Source organism: Astyanax mexicanus, chromosome 21, assembly GCF_023375975.1.
Source record: "Astyanax mexicanus isolate ESR-SI-001 chromosome 21, AstMex3_surface, whole genome shotgun sequence".
Taxonomy (NCBI): Eukaryota; Metazoa; Chordata; class Actinopteri; order Characiformes; family Acestrorhamphidae; genus Astyanax; species Astyanax mexicanus.
In genome coordinates this window covers 33,209,991-33,232,047 of record NC_064428.1, presented here as the reverse complement: position 1 = coordinate 33,232,047, position 22,057 = coordinate 33,209,991, and the positions used below count along the sequence as shown (strand labels likewise).

The 22,057-nt window shown below is 38.4% G+C and overlaps 1 protein-coding gene across 1 annotated transcript in view; it reads right to left on the bottom strand.

The window, feature by feature from the left end:
• The window catches only part of spred2a (sprouty related EVH1 domain containing 2a), a 41,148-nt gene extending 23,706 nt beyond the window's left edge, over positions 1-17,442 (bottom strand). Inside the window, exon 1 of the mRNA XM_022674566.2 lies at positions 17,031-17,442. Coding sequence (XP_022530287.2) covers positions 17,031-17,059 — 29 coding nt within the window. The 5' untranslated portion in view covers positions 17,060-17,442. The remainder of the gene's footprint in view (positions 1-17,030) is intronic.
• Positions 17,443-22,057: the final 4,615 nt, after the last annotated feature.

Genomic DNA, 22,057 nt, shown 5'->3' with positions numbered 1-22,057 from the left:
ACGCACGTTATGCAAATCGATGTATTTTCGTAATCGATGACGTCGATTATGTCGATGCGTCGCCCCAGCCCTAATAGATAACCAACATTTCTACTTAAGTAATGTAACAAAGTAATTGTACTTAGTTCCTGTTGCCAAATCAAACATCATCTACCCAGACTGTGGGAAAATCAGCCAATTTCTGCCTTAGAGCTGTTGAGCAAAGTCTGTTTGGGATGTGTTAGATTTGCATAAATGCAGAGCTGAAGGCCTAATCTCACAGACATGAAAACTTGGAAATGTCTTCGTAATGCTTTTAATGCTTCCAGCATAGCTGTCAATTAAAGATTTGCTAAAGAAAGCTGTTATATTAAAGATTTGGTTTGATAGTATGTATCAATAAACCACATAATTCTCATACAATTAAAAAAAAAATTAATTACCACTTTGTTCCATTACATGATTTTCTTTATTTGTCAGTAAAAAATAAGAATCTTTTCACCATTTGTAGCCCACCCACACCTGGCATAAGGTATTATCATGGTGCCAATATGTTCATATACCATATGTTTCAGACTATAAGCCGCACTTAAAATGCTTTAATTCTACCAAAACAAAAAAAAATCAAAAAAAGTCAGTGCGCCTCATAATCCGGTGCTCCTTATGTATGAATTCTACCAGTCAGGTATTGAGGAGCAGTAAAGCCACTCTGCTGAAGTAGAGCATTATATGGGTGAGTTTTCAGTGAAGTTTCTCCAGCACTAAGGCTAGGTGCAGCAGCATTAGCATTAGCCGCTAACCACAGAGCTAGTTATTTTTTTGTTAAAAGGCTGGTATACCACATTGTAATCTGCACATTTACTGTGCTAAAACAAGCTATGTGGTACACCAGAACACTCAGTGTTCCTCAGTTTAGTGCTGTCGGGCGGCATTTACTACCGCTTAGCACTGCTGCTAACTGTGCTAAAACATGGGAGATCTAAGCCTACTGTAAATAAACCAAAAAAACAGCCTCGCAGTCCGTAAAATATGGTATGTTTATCTGCTCCAGAGAGTTCTATTCTATTGGCAGAATGTTTGCTTCTACAAGGACTAAACAAGCTGTGCATTTGCACATCCGTGTCAGCAACTCCAAAAAATAGTTTCCTTAAAGTGACAGTCTATATTGGATTTGGGGATTTGGAGACCTCTCTGGTAAGAATATGCATCTACTAGGCCATCCATCCATCCATCCATCCACCCATTCATCCATCCATCTATTGGGCCATCCATCCATCCATCTATCTATTAGGCCATCCATCCATCCACTCATTCATCCATCCATCATGCCATCCATCTATCTATCTATCTATCTATCTATCTATCTATCTATCTATCTATCTATCTATCTATCAGGCCATCCACCCATCCATCTATCTGTCTATCTATCAGGCCATCCATTTATCCATCCATCCATCAAAGCCTGAAAATAAGGCATTTAAAAGCTGGGACACATTTAAACACTGATCATGTGATCTGTGTGGAGTTCAGATGCTTAGGGTTGAGTGTAGAGTCGACTCACTGAGTGAATCTATTCACAAACCAGTGATTAATGATTTAAGATAAATCTTTACAGTCCTATGAGTTGATATCACACTCCTGTATACACAGACTAGGTAGGTGGTGAAAGTTAAAATTGAGAGAAAACCAATTTCCACAAAAACACAACATCCTTTACTGTAAATTCGCTCTGTAAATAAAAGTACTTTCTAACACACGCACCTTCTTTTGTGTGTTTTTAGAATATGAATATGAATATATTAACATACATTGCAGGGACGTTTTAATGTTTTGTCCCCTCCCAACTACAAGAACACTACTGCTGCTTTAAGTTTAAAAGACTGAATCTTAAGGACTGCTGCTTTAACACAGTGATATTGTGAAAGCTTTAGTATAAGCAGTAAGCAGCTTTACAATTACACTAATCGTTAAGGTCTCAGGAATGGAGGCCCTTAACGATTCAGCAATTCAGGCTTCAATGAGTGAACATGTTTAAAACTCTCCATTCACAAGTGGTTCCCACTGAGCGTGTGACCCCAGCGTGACCCCTGTTGACCCCTGAGGCTTCTGGGTCTGCCTAAGGGTCGTCCCCTTGACCTGGGTTAGCGAGCGCTGGAGGTAGCGCAGGTAATGAGCGCTGCCATGCAAAAGAGAACTCGTTAGCTATTGAAAGAGGAAGACGCTCGTTAGGCAAATGGAGCTCAGCGCTCAGCCGGAGCGTGGGAACCTCTTTAACTAAAGGCCTGATTTTAATTTTCATGCCTGACTTTAGAGAGCAGAACCATGTAGAAGAAGTGTTACAAAACAGAGTATTACATAGTATCAGTCAATATGGGCTTCAGGATTTAATACACAATATTAAATACTCAATCTGGAAAAAAATAAGAGACCACTTCAGTTACTGAATCAGTTTTTTTTTTCTGATTTTGCTATTTAAAGGTTTATATTTGAGTAAAATTAACATTATTATATTTTATTCTATAAACTACAGACAACATTTCTCCCAAATTCCAAATAAAAAAAATTGTCATTTAGAGCATTTATTTGCAGAAAAAGAGAAATAACAAAAAAGATGCAGAGCTTTCAGACTCAAATAATGCAAAGAAAACAAGTTTATATTCATAACGTTTTAGGAGCCCAGAAATCAATATTTGGTGAAATAACCCTGGTTTTTAATCACAGTTTTTTCATGCATCTTGGCATCATGTTCTCCTCCACCAGTCTTACACACTGCTTTTGGATAACTTTATGCTAATCACTCCTGGTGCAAAAACTCAAGCAGTTCAGTTTGGTTTGATGACCATCCATCTTCCTCTTGATTATATTATAGAGGTTTTCAATTTGGTAAAATCAAAGAAACTCATCATTTTTAAATGGTCAATACAGTAAGTATTGACCAATACATTCAACAGACTAGAGGACTACAACCTTTACTTGCTTTCTCCATACAATATTACCTAATTACAATTACTTAATTTATACAATATTCAAAAAATGTATGATACATAATGTATTATAATTCCTGAAATTTAAATAATTTTAGTTAAAACACACATTCAAATATTTACATAATCTGTTTTGTAAACAGACCAAGTCTCACTGTCTCAACACATGGATAGCATGTAATATATGCTTTATAGTGTACTAAAAATAATGTATTACATGCCATCCGTGTGTTGATACAGTATTTAAAAAATTCAAGAATTATAATATATTATGTATCATAAATTATTTGAGTAATATTGTATAAATGAAGTAAAGTTTACTAAAAGAATGGATTGACTGAAGTTCAGGTCACTTAATTACTCTATGTAACATTTAAGTCCTGAAACTGAGTTCAAGTTACTTAAATTTACATTAAATTAATTTTACTTTTAAGTTTAAGTAAATTTTACCCGTCATTTTTTTAGTGTGGTTCGATTTTTTGTAGTAGGGGGGAAACAATGGATTAAAACAAATTCAAGTTTTTGTGAAAAGTAAATAAAAAAAATATTATTTTTTAGTTGTTGGATGATCATCCTTCTCAAACTCCACAACCCCTCAAATAAATCCAAAAAAAGTACTGGATGGATCATTCCAGAAATGTGCTTCCACTGCTCCACAGCTCAATACTGGGGGCTTCATACCCCTCTACCAGTCCATGCCTGGCATCAGGCTAGTTCCTACAGCTTTATGATTATCTGTCTGCACCAGAGAATCAACTTAAAATAGAATTAAAATAAAAAAAATCACATGTATGTCTTTTTCATATGTGTGTGTTTTGGCCTCCCCGCTGGTTGTGAAAGGCAGGTAACCCGTTGCTTCATACAAGTCCAAACAAGATCAACATGCACAGTCCGGCGCTGGAGGGCTGCAGGGAAGTGTTTGTGAGCCAGTTTAGGGCAGTTTTAGGGCAGTAGTGATGAAGGTGATGTACCTGGATCTACACTGTACTATAACTCAAACATGCAACAACAGTTTGTTCTCCACTTGAGTCACATTTTCAGTGGAAATTCGTAAGGCATACTCAGAACCCCTACAACATAAACACACCACCTGCATAATATTGCACAGTTCAAGTCCACTCTGTTGCAAAACAACTCTGACCCAATGAGCCATTGACTTTACAGAATCTTTGAAGGTGTTTTATGGTATCTTCTGGCATTAAGACTAATGTAATCAGTAGGGCTGCAATGATTTATCGATATAATCGACAATGTCGATTATTTAAATTTGTTAAAATTTCATTGTCGACTAATCGTTAATTTGTAACAGTACTGCATGACACAAAATGCTGGGGACAGAAGCGCAATGGGAGGTGTGTAAATGGCTCACTACAAAAGTGCCCAAACACTACAGATTACATAATTACTCACTAAATATCAGTAATTTCCATCAGTAATGTCTCTCTCTCTCTTTCTTTTGCTCCTGCTGTCTGTCTGTCCCTCTCTCTTTCACTTGTGCTGTCTGTCTCTCTCTCTCTTTTGCTCCTGCTGTCTGTCTGTCCCTCTCTCTTTCTTTTGCTCCTGCTGTCTGTCTCTCCCTCTCTCTTTCACTTGTGCTGTCTGTCTCTCTCTCTCTTTTGCTCCTGCTGTCTGTCTGTCCCTCTCTCTTTTGCTCCTGCTGTCTGTCTGTCCCTCTCTCTTTCACTTGTGCTGTCTGTCTGTCTCTCTCTCTCTCTTTTGCTCCTGCTGTCTGTCTGTCCCTCTCTCTTTTGCTCCTGCTGTCTGTCTGTCCCTCTCTCTTTCACTTGTGCTGTCTGTCTGTCCCTCTCTCTTTTGCTCCTGCTGTCTGTCTGTCCCTCTCTCTTTCACTTGTGCTGTCTGTCTGTCCCTCTCTCTTTCGCTTGTGCTGTCTGTCTGTCCCTCTCTCTTTTGCTACTGCTGTCTGTCTGTCCCTCTCTCTTTCGCTTGTGCTGTCTGTCTGTCCCTCTCTCTTTTGCTACTGCTGTCTGTCTGTCCCTCTCTCTTTTGCTCCTGCTGTCTGTCTGTCCCTCTCTCTTTCGCTTGTGCTGTCTGTCTGTCCCTCTCTCTTTTGCTACTGCTGTCTGTCTGTCCCTCTCTCTTTTGCTCCTGCTGTCTGTCTGTCCCTCTCTCTTTCACTTGTGCTGTCTGTCTGTCTCTCTCTCTCTTTTGCTCCTGCTGTCTGTCTGTCCCTCTCTCTTTGCTCCTGCTGTCTGTCTGTCCCTCTCTCTTTCACTTGTGCTGTCTGTCTGTCCCTCTCTCTTTTGCTCCTGCTGTCTGTCTGTCCCTCTCTCTTTCACTTGTGCTGTCTGTCTGTCTCTCTCTCTCTCTTTTGCTCGCGCCACCTGTCTGTCTCTCTCTCTTGCTTTTTTTGCTCGTGCTGTCTATCCCCCCTCTTTCTTTTGCACACGCTGTCTGTCTGTCTCTCTATCTCTCTCTTTCTTTCGCTCAGGATGTCTGTCTGTTTCTATTTCTCGCTCTTTCCCTCCCATCGTCTGTCTGTCCCTCTCTCTTTCGCTTGTGCTGTTTGTCTGTCCCCTCTCTCTTTCGCTCGCTATGTCGGTCTGTCTTTCTCTCTCTCTCTCTCTTTCCCTCCCATCGACTGTATGTCCCCCTCTCTTTCGCTTGCGCCGTCCGCCTGTCTCTCTCTCTCTCTCTTTCGCTTGCTCAAGCAATGAAATGCATCTAGTAATATTCTTAGGAAAAATATTAGTAGTTTAATTAGTTTAAGTAATGCTGTTGTTTTTGTTCTTAATAAAGCACCACAATCAGGCTCATCGTTTGTTTGTTCCAACAAGATCTAAAAGATGGATCCTCTCATGATGACAGTAGGAGAGAAGCAGGAGTTTCAAGCATTTAATAAAAGTGCTCGAGCCCTGTTATAAATTTCCATCCCTAAAACTTAACCTTGGTTAAAATGAAGTTAGTAAAGGTGAGGCTATATAGAATGCCCAGCCTCTTTATTTTTTGTTCACCAACTGTACCGAAAACAGACCGAACCGTGGGGTTTATATCGAGGTGTTTTCTTTATCGTTACACCCAGACTGTATTTATTTGTTTACCCAAAGATTTCCCTCAAAACTAAAGCCCAATCACAGCAGCAGACACTGTACAATGGCTTGTTTTTGTAAGTCAGTGTACGCAGTGTACTGGACCCAAGCTGTCTGTGCTATTTATGTGGCGTATATGTTCTCCTCAACAGCAGTCAGTCTGCAGCTTGTGTTAACTTTACCTCAGTGTCACTCACTCTCTCTGGGTCTCTCCTCTCAGTTGACCCATGGTGATCCCTGCACGTGGGGCACAGCCGGATCGATGCAGAACCGGTCAGCTCTGGGCGCTGTATCAATCCCCCTCCCCCCCCTCCAACAACCCTCTCTCCAACACACACCCAGAGGCTGAAGGGTCTGATCCATGCCTGCATGTGTGAACTGTTACACAGCTTTAGGCTCGTCTTATTGACCTCACAGAGCCACTCTTTCGGCCGGCACGTTTCATGAAGGCTAAAAAAACAAAACCATGACCCTACTGACTTCATGCCTACCTAAAACCACCACCCCCATTTGCCCCCCCCCCCCCCCCACGACAGTCAGATTTACAGCTATAAAACTCAAATGACAAAATGTTTTCAGACATACAGGGGTTGGACAACGAAGCTGAAACTCCTGTCATTTTAGTGTGGGAGGTTTCATCATGGCTAAATTGAAGCAGCCTGGTGGCCAATCTTCATTAATTGCACATTATTGCACCAGTAAGAGCAGAGTGTGAAGGTTCAATTAGCAGGGTAAGAGCACAGTTCTGCTCTAAATATTGCAATGCACACAACATTATGGGTGACATACCAGAGTTCAAAAGAGGACAAATTGTTGGTGCACGTCTTGCTGGAGCATCTGTGACCAAGACAGCAAGTCTTTGTGATGCATCAAGAGCCACGGTATCCAGGGTAATGTCAGCATACCACCAAGAAGAACCAACCACATCCAACAGGATTAACTGTGGATGCTGTAAGAGGAAGCTGTCTGAAAGGGATGTTCGGGTGCTAACCCGGATTGTATCCAAAAAACATAAAACCACAGCTGATCAAATCACGCAGAATTCAATGTGCACCTCAACTCTCCTGTTTCCACCAGAACTGTCCGTCACCACAATACATTATTGCGCTCTAAAACCAGGTGTTTCAGTTTCATTTTCCAACCACTGTACAACCTTATTTGTTAAGATACAGCACTGAGTGCTAGGTAAATTTAACCCTTAAACTTTGCGTAACGTCAGACTCGAGGCGAGCGGCCCTGTGGCCAAGGAATGTTATTAGTGCCGTGATTGACTACTTCTGTTGCATCCTTTGAATGAAAAAATGTCACGGACACCGCCAGACGCGGCGAGCTGAGAGATCCTGGACACGTACCGTTACCTCACAAATTGGTGATTCGGTGCTTGGGCAGTTTCATCACGTTAAAGCACCAGAGTCTGCTCTATATCATTAAAAATCTGACGCGAATGGTGCCCGTTTGAGTGGTGAACCTGTCGAGTTGAGCTACCTTGTCAAACTGTGCTTCCCCAGTGTTTGTTTAAGGTCTCTGTAAAATGCGGAATCAACTGGAGATCCGATTTAAACCTACAGTTACTTACACAAGATAGCTAATGCTAACTCGCTGCTGTAATAAGAAGCTGTAGCTCCTCCTTAGCTAACGAGACAGCACCACCTGTGGGCGGTCCTGAGCCAAGGTGGGCGAGGCCATAAAGTCACTGGTTGACGTAGACACCCTAACATTTCTCTGATCAACTCGTATACCTGAGAATTTTCTTTTAGCTACTGCAGACAAGGGAGGCTGAGAAACAATTTCATAAGCAGCATGCATATACAATTCAGAGATAGACCTATAGTATTTCACAAAGAACAAGAAAAAAAGGGGTTTTAGCGGAAGGAGATCTTTAAAAATATGTGTACCACTTAAAAATAAGGCTCCTTTATAAAGGGTTTATAAAAAGTTTATAAAGGAGTTTGTTCATGTTTATTAATGTTTTTAAAGTATTTATAAACACTTACTAAACACATAAATAGAAAGAGCAACAGTGACAGTTACTTTTTATACATATCTAATACAATAATATAGAAAGTCAGTTTAGTTGTTTAATATGCTAAAATAGTTAATGAATAAAGTAATTAACAGAAATGTTAATGCTGACTGATGGAAAAGACAAAGTAAGAAAAGCATCTAGTAGTAAGATCTGAGGTTTAACAGTATGAAAGAATATGGAATAATTTTTTGCTACACTTCAGGCCAATAATGCCCTTCCTGTTTACGTGTTGTAACTGCTTATTATTAATGGTTTATAACCCAATTAATAACCATTAATAACCTATGGCTCCTTCATAAACTATTTATAAACCCTTTATAAAGGAGCCTTATTTTAACGTGGTTCCAAAATATTGCTATTTTAAAATATTTTTAGGCTGTGTTTGATGACAAAAGCATTTATTTTATATATTACCACATTTATTAGTCCAGTTTTATTTGTAATTTTTTCTTCTTCCAGGCAGTGAATGTGTTGAAGTTGTTGTGCACACTGTTCCCATAAATCAAGCAAATCTGCACACTGCGGTTGCTGATCTTACATCAGAGCCGTGGCACAGTCAGTGTGCACTGTGACAAAGCGGTGTGGAGCCGGAGGTCATTATTGGAATAGGATACAGGAAGCAGTGGGTGTAATGGCCTGAGCAGGATGTGGAAGTGTTAGTGATGACCCACTTCACACATACAGGTTACACCATCTCAAATGATATCAGGCCTGTTCTGCTCAAACGTGTGCCAGTAAACTCCATTCATAACGCACTGAACGGCCCATTAAACCTGTACAGATTCACCCAGCGACACACACTGATCTGATCTCAGCTACACAATCAGACAGGTTTACATGAAGCTGTGCTTCAGTGTGCTTCTTTAACCGTGATTTTCTTTACAGCGTTTAGCAGTATGTGAAAAATGCAATGAACCAGTATACTGAATTTTTTTATTGAAATATAAGCCCACTAAAAAAGTGGTGCAAAAAGGGGGTATGCAGCGTATGCGACGCATCGGGCGCTGCACTAGAGGGGGCGCCAAATTGATGCCGGAAAATTATTCTAGTCTGCATTGTCTGTAAGAGCTGTTTGTTCATGTATAACAATACACAGGGGCGTCGCCTGGCCTGGGCTTCCAGGGCTTTAGCCCCGAATGAATTTCCAGTAGCCCCGAATCATTTCGCTCAGCTGTATTATTAAAGAAGAGACAGGCCACTGTCTGCTGTGAATGGAAAATCTCTTGACGCCAATCGCAGAGCCAGCTCAAGGATAAAGTTCCGCCTTTCAGGAGAAACAGCCAATCAGCTTGCTGGTTTTGCGGAGCGCAGTGGACTAGTAGGAGTGGCGCACCTGTAGGACAGGTTCTTTATTTACAATATAACGGATCATAAGAAGTAAGTAAGTAGATGGTGAATCATAAAACTAATAAATTCTAGTACAGGGGTTGCCAATGCTGTTTTTTGTATTACATAACTGATATTCTGCATCTAGAATTTTTTTTACAATTGGGGGGCGCCTATAGTATGTTTGCATACACCTCAAAAAGCATAATTCCTGTTTTCCTATTTGTTAAATTAGGGGTATTTTATCCTCCCCAATAACACAGATGCCATAAAGTAGAGGATTATCTTGTGATATATCGAGTATTACAGAATCATAGTATCATGATATCATCGTTATTGTGGGCAGTGTGTCGTGATATCATATATATATATATATATATATATATATATATATATATATATACACACACAAAAAAAGCAACAAAAAAAAACATATACACACTAAAATAAGTAAGTACAGATTTGTACTTAAAAGGGTACAAAGCTTGTCGCTGGGGCTGTACCTTATACTGAGGTACAAAAAAGTACCTTTCAGTGAAAGTCCTGTTTTGTACCCATGGTTTTTGTGCCAGTAAAGATTATAAACATTATAAAAATTATTATCAACTAAATATGGCTCAAAAACTTGATGATCCAAAATTTTTAAAATAAAAAATGTGCAATTAAAATATATATTGTTTATCAGTACAGTGATACAGAATACTGAATGTACACTTTGTCTTTTTAAATGGTACAAATTTGTACTTATTGCTGTTAGAAATTACTTTGTACTTCAGAGGGAACAAATCTGACCCTGTAAAGACCAATATTGTACCTTTGAGGGTCGTACCTCTGTTTTTTAGAGTGTAGGATCGTGAGATTCCCATGTGAATCCCATTCCAACTTACTAGCTGCTCTCGAACTAGCTAGCAGAAATTCTTAACTTATTATCCTGAGTTACACATCTATGGTCAAATGAACAATAGCAAACAATTCAATCACAAAACGCTCAGAAAATGGTAATCCCCCCACCCCTCCCTCCCCACCTGATAAAAGTCAAACATTTCCCAACCCTTCAGTATTATATAGCGCTTTACATTCCAGCCTGACTCATGTGTTTGCTCAAACGGGTGTGAGTGTGCCATAAAGTAGAATAAGAATAAGATACCTCCCCCCCAAACACACTTACATAGTCATACACACAGTCACTGGGGGCATACATGTCCCTCCACATCCCCTGCCAGTAACTACATAAAAAACACATAGCAGGAACCAAAGTGAGAAGTAAGAAGTTTAATCCATGTACCATCCCAAAACCCTTCCTCCAGTAAACATCCTGTAACTTATTACTTCTATAAAATAATAATGACTCAGTTATATTAAGTGATAGGGGCGTGCAGTGGTATATGAATCACACCAGTATCAGCAGATAATAATTCTGAGTCAATATATGTCAATATAAAGTAAGGATTGGCATTAGACACATGATGACTGATACTGTAAATTAAACATTTGGTTATGTATGTAATTCACTTGAGAACTACTGCACTACATTATCTGTATCTTATAGATGGATGGCCAGACAGACTTATGGATAGAAGGCCGGATGGACAGACTAACGAATGAATAGATAGATGGATGGATGAATGGATGGATAAACGGAGGTCTGAACAAATAGATGATTGGATAGACGGGTGGTCAGATGTACAGACTGACGGACAGACAGAGGTCTAAATAAATAGATGAATGAATAGATGGATGGCCAGATGGATGGATAGATAGATGGATGGTTGAATGGAGGTCTGAACAAATAGATGAATGGATGGATGGATAGATAGATAGATGAATGGATAGATGGATCGACAGATGGACAGATATATATACAGATGGATGAATGAATGGATGAATGATGGGTTGATGGTTGGATAAATAAATGGATAGATAAATGGATGGATGGATAAACAAATAGATGAATGGATGGCCAGATGGACAGACGGACAGATGGATTGATGGATGGACAAATAGTTGAATGGATAGATGGATGACCAGATTTTCAGACTGACGGATGGCTAGATAGATAGATGGATGGATGCATGGATGAAGGTCTGAACAAACAGATAAATCCCCACAATTTCCCTTTGGGGGTCAGTTACCTATCTATCTATCTATCTATCTATCTATCTAGATAGATAGATAGATAGATAGATAGATAGATAGATAGATAGATAGATAGATAGATAGATAGATAGATAGATAGATAGATAGATAGATAGATAGATAGATAGATAGATAGATAGATAGATAGATAGATAGATAGATAGATAGATAGATAGATAGATAGATAGATAGATAGATAGATACCTTATTTATCCCAAAGGAAATCCATCCATCTATATATCGATGGATAGCCAGATAGATAAAGTGACAGATGCTTGGCTAGATGAATGGATGGATGGATGGATGGATAGATGAAGGTCTGTACACATTGATGAATAGATAGATAGATAGATAGATAGATAGATAGATAGATAGATAGATTGATAGATTGATAGATTGATAGATTGATTGATTGTTGGATAAATTATTGGATGGCTGGATGGACGGACAAATAGATGAATCGATAGATGGACAGGTGGACGGACAGACAGACAGATGGGTGGATGGGTTGATAGATGGATTGGTAATAGATGGATGGCTAGATGAACAGACGGATGGACCGATAGATAGATAAACCATTTTCATTATCCATGATTTGAGAAGAAACAGTGAATGCCTTTGTCCCAGTATATTTTTGTCTATATAGTTTATTTCTTTTCACATCAGCCCAGAATATTACAGCTGATCTTCTCTTTGTGTTTCATGGGTGTAACTCACAGTGACCCTCTCCCTGTATGTGGAGATCAGTTATCTGTAATTAAATGAACTGAAAGTGGTCTTTAATTTCTGAAAAGCCGTTGGAAATGCCGTCTCTTTTGGTCTCTAAAAGAGTGTAGATTACTGAAAAGTTAAGGATAATCTAGCTGAAGTGCTCCCCTGGCTAAAGGAGCGTGTTTAACCCCTGTTAATGCTCTTACTGCAGGACCTAGATCCGCTTTAACACACAGATCTGCTCATGAGTCCGGATCTGAGTTCTAATATCACACACTCGTAATAAACAGCACGTCCCAAAACATACCAGCTCATAGTTTTCTACACTGGCCACTGATTTTACATCAGTGTTTGCTTCTAAAATCGCCTTCAAATTCAACGGCATTATCGCCTACAGTGGACAGTGCAGTGAGGGGTAATGATCGTGACCGGCTGCATCTGGCTAGAATTGTCCGCGCAAAAAGAGGCGCGACTCTAGCAGAGACAGATCACATCTACTTTCAATGCAGGAGATCCCTCTAATAACATTGCGATGCAAACCTTTATCATTTCACGTGTTTTAGAACATTCCTGGAACATTATTTCTGTACATTTCAGGCTAACCTTTGTGGAATGTTGGTAAACGTTCTTACAATGTTCTCTGGGAACGTAGACCATCTAAAAACAAAAGATTAATAGCTGGAATTGTCAGCAGGCCACTGGTCAGCAGCCCTGAGCTCCCTTAGCTAAAACATCTCCGATGAGTCCACAGTGTGCTAATAAAATTTTTTTTTACAGTTTAAAGAATGTTTAGTAACGTTCTGAAAAAGTTCCAGAAAGATTAGCTTGTTAGCTTAAGAAGTGTTTTGCTTCAGCTTCAACTGCAGCTCAGTCTACTGTTTAAGATGGTCAAATTTCACAAAAAAACATTATAGGAACGTTTAGCAACATTTTGAAAATGTTCCAAAAGATTAGCCTGTTAGCTTTAAGTTAGCTTTAAGTTATGCTGGAAACTACAGCTCAATCTTTTGTTTTAGATGGTCTAAATGCACGGAAAACATTACATGAACGTTTAGTAACATTTTGAAAATGTTTCAGAAAGATTAGCCTGTTTGCTTTAAGTTAGCTTTAAGTTATGCTGGAATTCACAGAAAACCTTATAGGAATGTTTAGTAACGTTTTGAAAATATTCCAGAAAAATTAGCCTGTTAGTTTTAGGTAAGTTCTGCTGATAACTTCAGCTCAATCTACTGCTTAGGGTTGTCTAAATTTATGGAAAACATTACATGAACCTTTAGCAACATTTTGAAAATGTTCCAAAAAGATTAGCCTGTTAGATTTAGGAACGTTCTGCTAAAAACTCCAGCTAAATCTTTTGTTTTAGATATTTTCCAGATGTTCCAGAAAGATTAGCCTGTTAGCTTTAGGAACATTTTGCTAAAGACTCAGAAAACATTATAGGAACGTTTAGTAACATTTTTAAATGTTTCAGAAAGATTAGCCTGTTAGCTTTAGAAAAGTTTTGCCAAAAATTCTAGCTCAATCTTCTGTTTTATATGGTCTAAATTCACAGAAAACATTACAGGAACGTTTAGTAATGTTTTGAAAATGTTCCAGAAATATTAGCCTGTTAGCTTTAGGTAGGTTCTGCTGAAAACTCAGATGGTCTAAGTTCACAGAGAACATTATAGGAACGTTCAGCTATGTATTTAAAAAATCCAGAACAATTACCCTGTTAGCTTTGGGAATGTTTTGCTAAAAACTCCAGCTCAGTCTTCTGTTTAAGGTAATCTAAATTCACGGAAAACATTACATGAACGTTTAGCAACATTTTGAAAATGTTCCAAAAAGATTCGCCTGTTAGCTTTAGGAACGTTTTGCTAAAGATTCCAGCTCAATCTTCCTATTTTAAATGGTCTAAATTCAAAGAAAACATTATAGGAACATTAAAAAAATGTTGCAGAAAGATTAGCCTGTTAGCTTTAGGAACATTTCACTAGACCCCAGTTATTTCTTTTGTTTTGGATGGTCTAAGTTCACAGAGAACATTATAGGAACGTTTAGCTATGTATTAAAAGACTCCAGGATGATTACCCTGTTAGCTTTGGGACAGTTTTACTAAAACTCCTGCTCAATCTTCTGTTTTATATGGTCTAAATTCACAGAAAACATTACAGGGACGTTTAGTTACATTTTGAAAATGTTGCAGAAAGATTAGCTTGTTAGCTTTAGAAGTGTTTTGCTTCAGCTTCAACTTCAGCTCAGTCTACTGTTTAAGATGGTCTAAATTCACGGAAAACATTACATGAACGTTTAGTAACATTTTGAAAATGTTTCAGAAAGATTAGCCTGTTAGCTTTAAGTTATGCTGGAAACTACAGCTCAATCTTTTGTTTTAGATGGTCTAAATTCACAGAAAACCTTATAGGAATGTTTAGTAACGTTTTGAAAATGTTCCAGAAAGATTAGCCTGTTAGCTTTAGGAACGTTTTGCTAAAAACTCCAACTCAATCTTCTGTTTTAGATATTCTAAGTTCACAGACAACATTATAGGAATGTTTAGTAACGTTTTGAAAATGTTCCAGAAAGATTAGCCTATAAGCATTAGGATTGTTTTGCTGAATTTCAGCCTAATCTTCTGTTTAAGATGGTCTAAATTTATGGAAAACATTACATGAACCTTTAGCAACATTTTTTAAATGTTCCAAAAAGATTAGCCTGTTAGCTTTAGGTAAGTTCTGCTAAAAACTCCAGCTTAATCTTCTGTTTTAGTTGGTCTAAGTTCACAGAGAACATTATAGGAACACCTAGCAACGTTTTGAAAATGTTCAACAAAGGTTAGCCTACAACATTACAGAAATAATGCTCCAGCAGGCCAATGTTCAGCAACCCTGAGCTCCCTTTTAACTCCCATGAGTCCACAGTGTCCTAATAATAAAAACAGTCACATTTTCTAATAAAATAAATACCTAATACTGTTATTTAAAGACATGCTGTTCTTTATAAACCAGTAGAAGAACCCTATAAAGACCAGAGGAGGCCTCAAAACAAACAGATTAGCATCAATCAGCTAATACTCTGTTATACTGGATATTCCTGGATATTGTAACAGTTTTACTGTTTCATAGCTTTATAATGACCCTACTGGAGAAACTGGGTGATGTATAAAGGTAGGTAATACATGCTAAAGCTAAACATAGCTAGGACTGGTGGGCAGCACAGGAGCTAACCCTGGCTCTGCTGAACACGGTCTGGGCTGATCTTCCCCTTAGGCTCAGAGCCACTGGGACTTTTTATGAATGAAGATCAGTATGCAAATTAGTTACTTTAGGGAAAAATAAAAACAGAAATTGCAGATATTACATAGCAGGTAACACACACACACACGTCATGCTGGTATTCATTACTTTATGGGGAATTTATAAATTAAGCAATATGTACAAATAAAAAAATAACTATACATAAAAATAGAGACAGAGATAAATTAGATTTTCTACATTAAAAATTGAATATTAAAGATTTGAAGAAACAAGTAAGGGGCATCATATATGACCCAGACAGTATAAATACTTTTACTTTTTTACTTTAAAAAAGTATTTCTACAATACATATTAATACACTACATATTTGATTACTGAAATATCTAGAACTATCTTTCCCTATATCTCTCCCTGATATTTATTTAAAAAACTAGACCAATTTCTTTGATTTCCAGTTTTTTTATTTTTACCAAATTGAAAACCTCTAGAATATAATCAACAGGAAGATGGATGATCACAAACCATCAAACCAAGCTGAACTGCATGAAATTTTGCACCAGCAGTGAGTAGCATAAAGTTATCCAAAAGCAGTGTGTAAGACTGGTGGAGGAGAACATGATGCCAAGATGCATGAAAACTGTGATTAAAAACCAGGGTTATTCCACCAAATATTGATTTCTGAACTAAACTTTATGAATATGAACTTGTTTTCTTTTTATCTCGGCCATTTCTCATTTTCTGCAAATAAATACTCTAGATTACTTATATTTTTATGTGTCGTCTGTAGTTTATAGACTAAAACAACAATGTTCATTTTGCTCAAAACATAAACCTATAAATAGCAAAATAAAAAAAAAACTGATTCAGATACTGAAGTGGTCTTTTTATTTTTACCAGAGCTGTAATATATATATATATATATGTGTGTTGTGTATGTATGAACAGTGTGTTGCCAAATATTCCCACAATCCCAGAACGTCAGTGCTTTCCATCCAGGGAACATTTGGTCTCCGGAAAAGAATACAAAAACACCCTCAGACAGACAGACAGACACGCATGACAACCAAGAACAGCGTGCTGGAAACACAGTGTGTGTTAAACACCACATAAACACCACATCTCCTCACCACATACAGCCCTTATAATAATAATAATAATAATAATAATAATAATAATAATAATAATAATAATAACCAAAGTAAAGCGCATTCTTTGATCCTTTCAGCAAACGTTTCCGTTTTCAGACCCCAACTGTGACCCCCCTAAACCCCCCTTCCTCCACTGCTCTCCACAGTAAAGCAGGAGCAGCAGCAGTGGGGAGCGGAGGGGGACGCGCGGCCTGGCCGCGTCATGCTGCACCTTTTTCGGGGTGGATTTCACGCAGCTCCCGCTGCCCCGAGGGCGCGCGCCCCGTTTTTATTATGTGCACTAAAATAAAAGCATTGCGTCTCACGTGGGGCATAAATGCGCACACGCACACACGCGTATGCACGAATAGACACATGCATTGCACACACACGCACACACACACACACACAAAGGAAAGTACACGCTGGGCTGCTGCTGCCTCTTGCTTACTCACTCGTCTGGCTGCTGCGATTCCTCGGTCATTTTTCCCCCTCCTCGGCTTCACCTACAGCAGCAGTGCACGGTTCCCATTGCGCGCTCCCGTGCGCGCTCACGCGTCATTTTTCCTCCTCTTTTCTTTCTCTCTCTCGCTCTCTTTTTCTTTCCCCCTCTCAATCTCTCCGTCTCTCCTGCTTTATTTCGCGTTATTCCTCCGTTTTTCCTCCCCGATCCTCTCTCCCTCTCCCTCCTCCTCCTCTTCCACCGGCTGCTCGTCGTCCTCCCGCCCCGTCCGCTGCTCTGTGGCCGGGACTGTGCGCGCTGCGCTCGGCGAGGGCGGCCCCATCGCCCGCTGCTACTCCATGTTGGGCTCCTTCGTGTGGAGGCGAGCAGAGCAGAGCGCAGCGCAGGACTCGGTCTGTGGAAAAGAGACGGGGGGAGGGAGGGCGGGGGGAAGTGTGTGTGTGTGTGTGTGTGTGTGTGAGTGTGTGTTGAGGGGGGATGTGAGGGTGGGGGTGTAGAATGTGGAAGGAAGAGAGGGGGGGTGCGGAAGCAATGACGTCAGAGAGTGGAGGAAGGGACGGAGGGAGATCCGCATGGTTGGGGTCGACACACACACACAGAAAAGTGCAAATTATTGCATCCACGCGCCCTCTAGCGCACAAAATAGAATGCAAAATTCAGTTTAAAGGAGCACTAAACCCCCTGATTTTAAATTTGAAAAAGGCTAAACGGGCACTGGGTGATGTATGGGTTTAGAGCTGGGGCCCAGAGGGAGAGCTGGTTGTACTTAAAATATCGTATTTACGATATGTGAGAGCATATGAATGCCACCACAAATTCCAAACTATTTACCAGTGGGAAAGATTTTTAGACAAGGGACAGAGGGAGATCTGTAAGGGGCAGTAAACCCTCTGATTTTAAATTTGGAAAAGGCTAAAGGAGCAGTGGGTGATGTATGGGTTTAGAGGAATGGCATTAAGGAGAGCTGATTGGCTGAGCTATAGCAGCAGCAGCCGTGTTCCTCTTGCTCCCTTCAAGTACTGTCGGAAATATCGTATTTACGAGATGAGGTTGGCTGTGGTTGGGGTCCACACACACACAAACACACACACACACACACACAGATGTGTGCAAATTATTTCATCCACGCGCCCTCTAGCACACATAAAAGAGAATGCAGCATTCAGCTGAAAGGGGCACTAAACCCTCAAATTTTACATTTGAAAAAGGCTAAAGGGCCACTGTGTGATGTAGGGGTTTAAGGGTTTGGCAAGTCGTGTCAAAATTATTGTATTTACGAGATTAAAGCACATGAATACCACCACAAACTCCAAACTATTTACCAGTGGGAAACTCTGATTTTTAGATAAGGGACAGAGGGAGGTCCAAGAGGTGCATTATCTTGTGATCATATAAAATTCTCAAGCAATTTGATGCTTTAATGTTATTTATCATTATTGTTATTAGATTTAATTTAATTGCAATTGTACTTATAGATTCTAAATATTAGATTACATTATTATTATTATTATTATTATTATTATTATTATTATTTTATATTCTCTGTATGGTGTATGTGTGGTGCAAAAAAGATAAGTAAATAATTGTTATATGATTTTTAATTATTAGAAGAAAATGTAAAACAATAATGTAATGTAGTTATAAGTTATATAGAAGTATAATTGTAACGAATTTTGTTTTCATTGCAATATTATAAATATAATATCAAAATAAACCATCAAATTGCTTACATAAGTAATGTTAATATATAAGTATAATATGTACTCAATTATAATTTAATAAATATCTGATGTAACAGAGTAAAACCAACAACAGCAAAAATAATAAAATGAAGGAAGAAAACAGTCTGTGCTGATTTTAATGCAATAAGTGAAATGTAATTTCACAGCGAGGCTTATATGTTGGTTATACAACATTTATTACAACATTTATTACAGTTTCACTACTTTATTACCAATTAACGCCACCAAGCGACCTCTAGCGCCTGTGGAGGAAACTACAGCGGCGCTGCTCACTTTTATTAATAGACACTAATACTAACACTTACACTTTCTCTCACACTAATATAATACACTTAAACACAAGGAGAAATTAGGAAAAGAAAGTGCTTAAAGAGAAGGAAAAGCCAGAGGGATAAAGAGAAAAAGAAAACATCTGAAAGAACTAAAAGAAATACAAACAGATGAAAAGAAAAAAGAATGAAAGAGAAATGACAAAAAAAATAGGAAGATGGAGGATAAAAAGAAAGAAAAGGGTGGAAAAATAACAGGGAAAGCAAGAAGGAGAAATTGATAAAGAAAGAGAGATAAATGTAGATTGAGAAAGACAAAGAAAAAGAGGCAGACACACGACACAGGGACTTATTGTAAATATTTTATTATCTTTTCATGAGACAACACACTGATTCCTTTACATTTTACAGTGTTAAGTAGTTAGGATACAGCTTGAATAAATTTGTTGTGCCCTCAAAATAACTCAACACACAGCCATTAATGTCTAAACTGCTGATAACAAAAGTGAGTAAATAAAATGGCCACAAGTGTGCCTCAAGTGTCACTATTTTTTTGTGGCCACCATTATTCTCCAGCCCTGTCCTAACTCTTAATTCTAAGTTTAATAGAGCTTCATAATTTGCTACTGGAATCCTCTTCCACTCCCCCATGAAGACATCAGGGAATCTTTTGAGAATCTCGTTTGAGAATGCCCCACAGGTGCTCAATTGGGTTTAGGTCTGGAGACATAGTCCATCAGCTTTCCAAGTCCGTCAGCTGAAGAATTACAAAAATCTCTGGCACATGTTAACATTTTTGTTGACAAATCTACAATAAGGAAAAAATTTATCAAGAATGAGTTCATGGGAGGACACCACAGAGGAGGAAGCCACTGTTGTCCAAAAAAACATTGCATTTTTGAAGTTTGCAAAAAAAGAGCACCTGGATATTCCACAGCACTACTAGCTGAAAATACTACAGACAGATAAAACCAAAATTGAGTTCTTTGCAAGGAACACACAAATCTATGTGTGGAGAAAAAAGGCACAGCACACCATCATCAAAACCTCATTCCAGCTGTGAAACATGGTGGAGGGAGCATCATGGATTTAGACTGCTTTGCTGCCTCAGGGTCTGGACGGATTGCCGTCATCAATGGGAAAATGAATTCCCAAGTTTACCAAGACATTTTGCCGGAAAACATAAGACCATCTGTCCACCAACTGAAGCTTAACAGAGGATGGATGATGCAACAGGACAGCAACCCAAAACATAGAAGCAAATCAACAACCGAACGGCTTCAACAGAAGAAAATACTGAGCCTGAACCCAATTGAGATGTTGTGGCATCATGACCTCAAGAAAGCGATTCACACCAGATATCCCAAGAATATTATAGCTGAACTGAAACAGTTTAGTGAAGAGGAATGATCGAAAATTCCTCCTGACCGTTCTGCAGGTCTGATCTGCAGGACAGGAAACGATTGGTTGAGGTTTTTGCTGCCAAAGGAGCTACTCACTAATATATTGGACATGCAGTTGTACAGCTCTGTAAAAAAATAAGAGACTTAAAAATTTGGATTTTCTTTGATTTTACCAAATTGAAAACCTCTGGAATATAATCAAGAGGAATATCAAAAAGATGGATGATCACAAGCCATCAAACCAAACTGAACTGCTTGCATTTTTGCACCAGGAGTGAGTAGCTCAAAGTTATCCAAAAGCAGTGTGTAAGACTGGTGGAGGAGAACATGATGCCAAGATGCATAAAAACTGTGATTAAAAACCAGGGTTATTCCACCAAATATTGATTTCTGAACTCTTAAAACTTTATGAATATGAACTTGTTTGTTTTCTTTGCATTATTTGAGGTCTGAAAGCTCTGCATCTTTTTTGTTGTTTCAGCCATTTCTCATTTTCTGCAAATAAATGCTGTAAATGACAATATATATATATATTTTTTTATTTGGGAGAAATGTTGTCCATAGTTTATACAGTAAAACAACAATGTTTATTTTTCTCAAACATAAACCTATATAGCAAAATCAGACAAACTGATTCAGAAACTGAAGTGGATTTTTTTCCAGAGCTGTATTTTCAGGTGTACCAGTAGGGGGAGGCAAGTGCACTCAGAATCCACGAGCTCTATGTTTAGTTAAAGGGAGCACAAACGAGGCTCTATATGGCCCTGAAAAAACTGTTTAGCTTAAAGCCGGAGGCCAGTGTGTGTGGGCAGTGTGTGGACAGTGTGTGGGCTCTCCACGGGGTGGGAAATGAGATTAAATAACACATGATGCCATTATACTATCATCCAATGTAGATGAATGATTCTTAAATAAGAAATCAAATGATCAATAAAGCTTTAAATAATATGTAATTCTATTTAAAAATATATATATATATATATATATATATATATATATATATATATATATATATATATATATATATATATATATATATATATACTTAATTACATAATAGGCTTAATTACACACACTTAATTACATAATAGGCACCTGTTCTAAAAAACCTATAAAACTATTCGATCGTTCCCCCTTTAAATATGATCACTAAAATGCATGGATGTGTATTTTCATATCATTAAACTGTGGAAGTAAAACTTTTAGCGTGGATTGATACAGATTTAAACAGAAAAAGAATATATTAATTTATCTGTTTATCGGATGAGCTTTACTTATCACTTATCAAGCCTTCAAAGCAGCCGGTCTTTTACTTCTAAATTTAATCTGTAAAACGGATACAGTGGCTGCATTCACACTGCAAACAATTCAATTCAATTATTACTTATTATGACGCTACGCCTTTCCATAGCTTAATAAAGGGATTCGGGCTGCTAACTAATGAGATATAATGTTATCAAATTCACCCAGAGTTTTGCAAACAAAGCGAAATGGGGTAAATCGGAGTTTAAGACGCATTTAATCGTATTCACTGAACTGGATTTCTAAAAACAGATGTATATTTAAAAAAAGCCTAACACACATCTTTAGAAAATCCATTTTAAT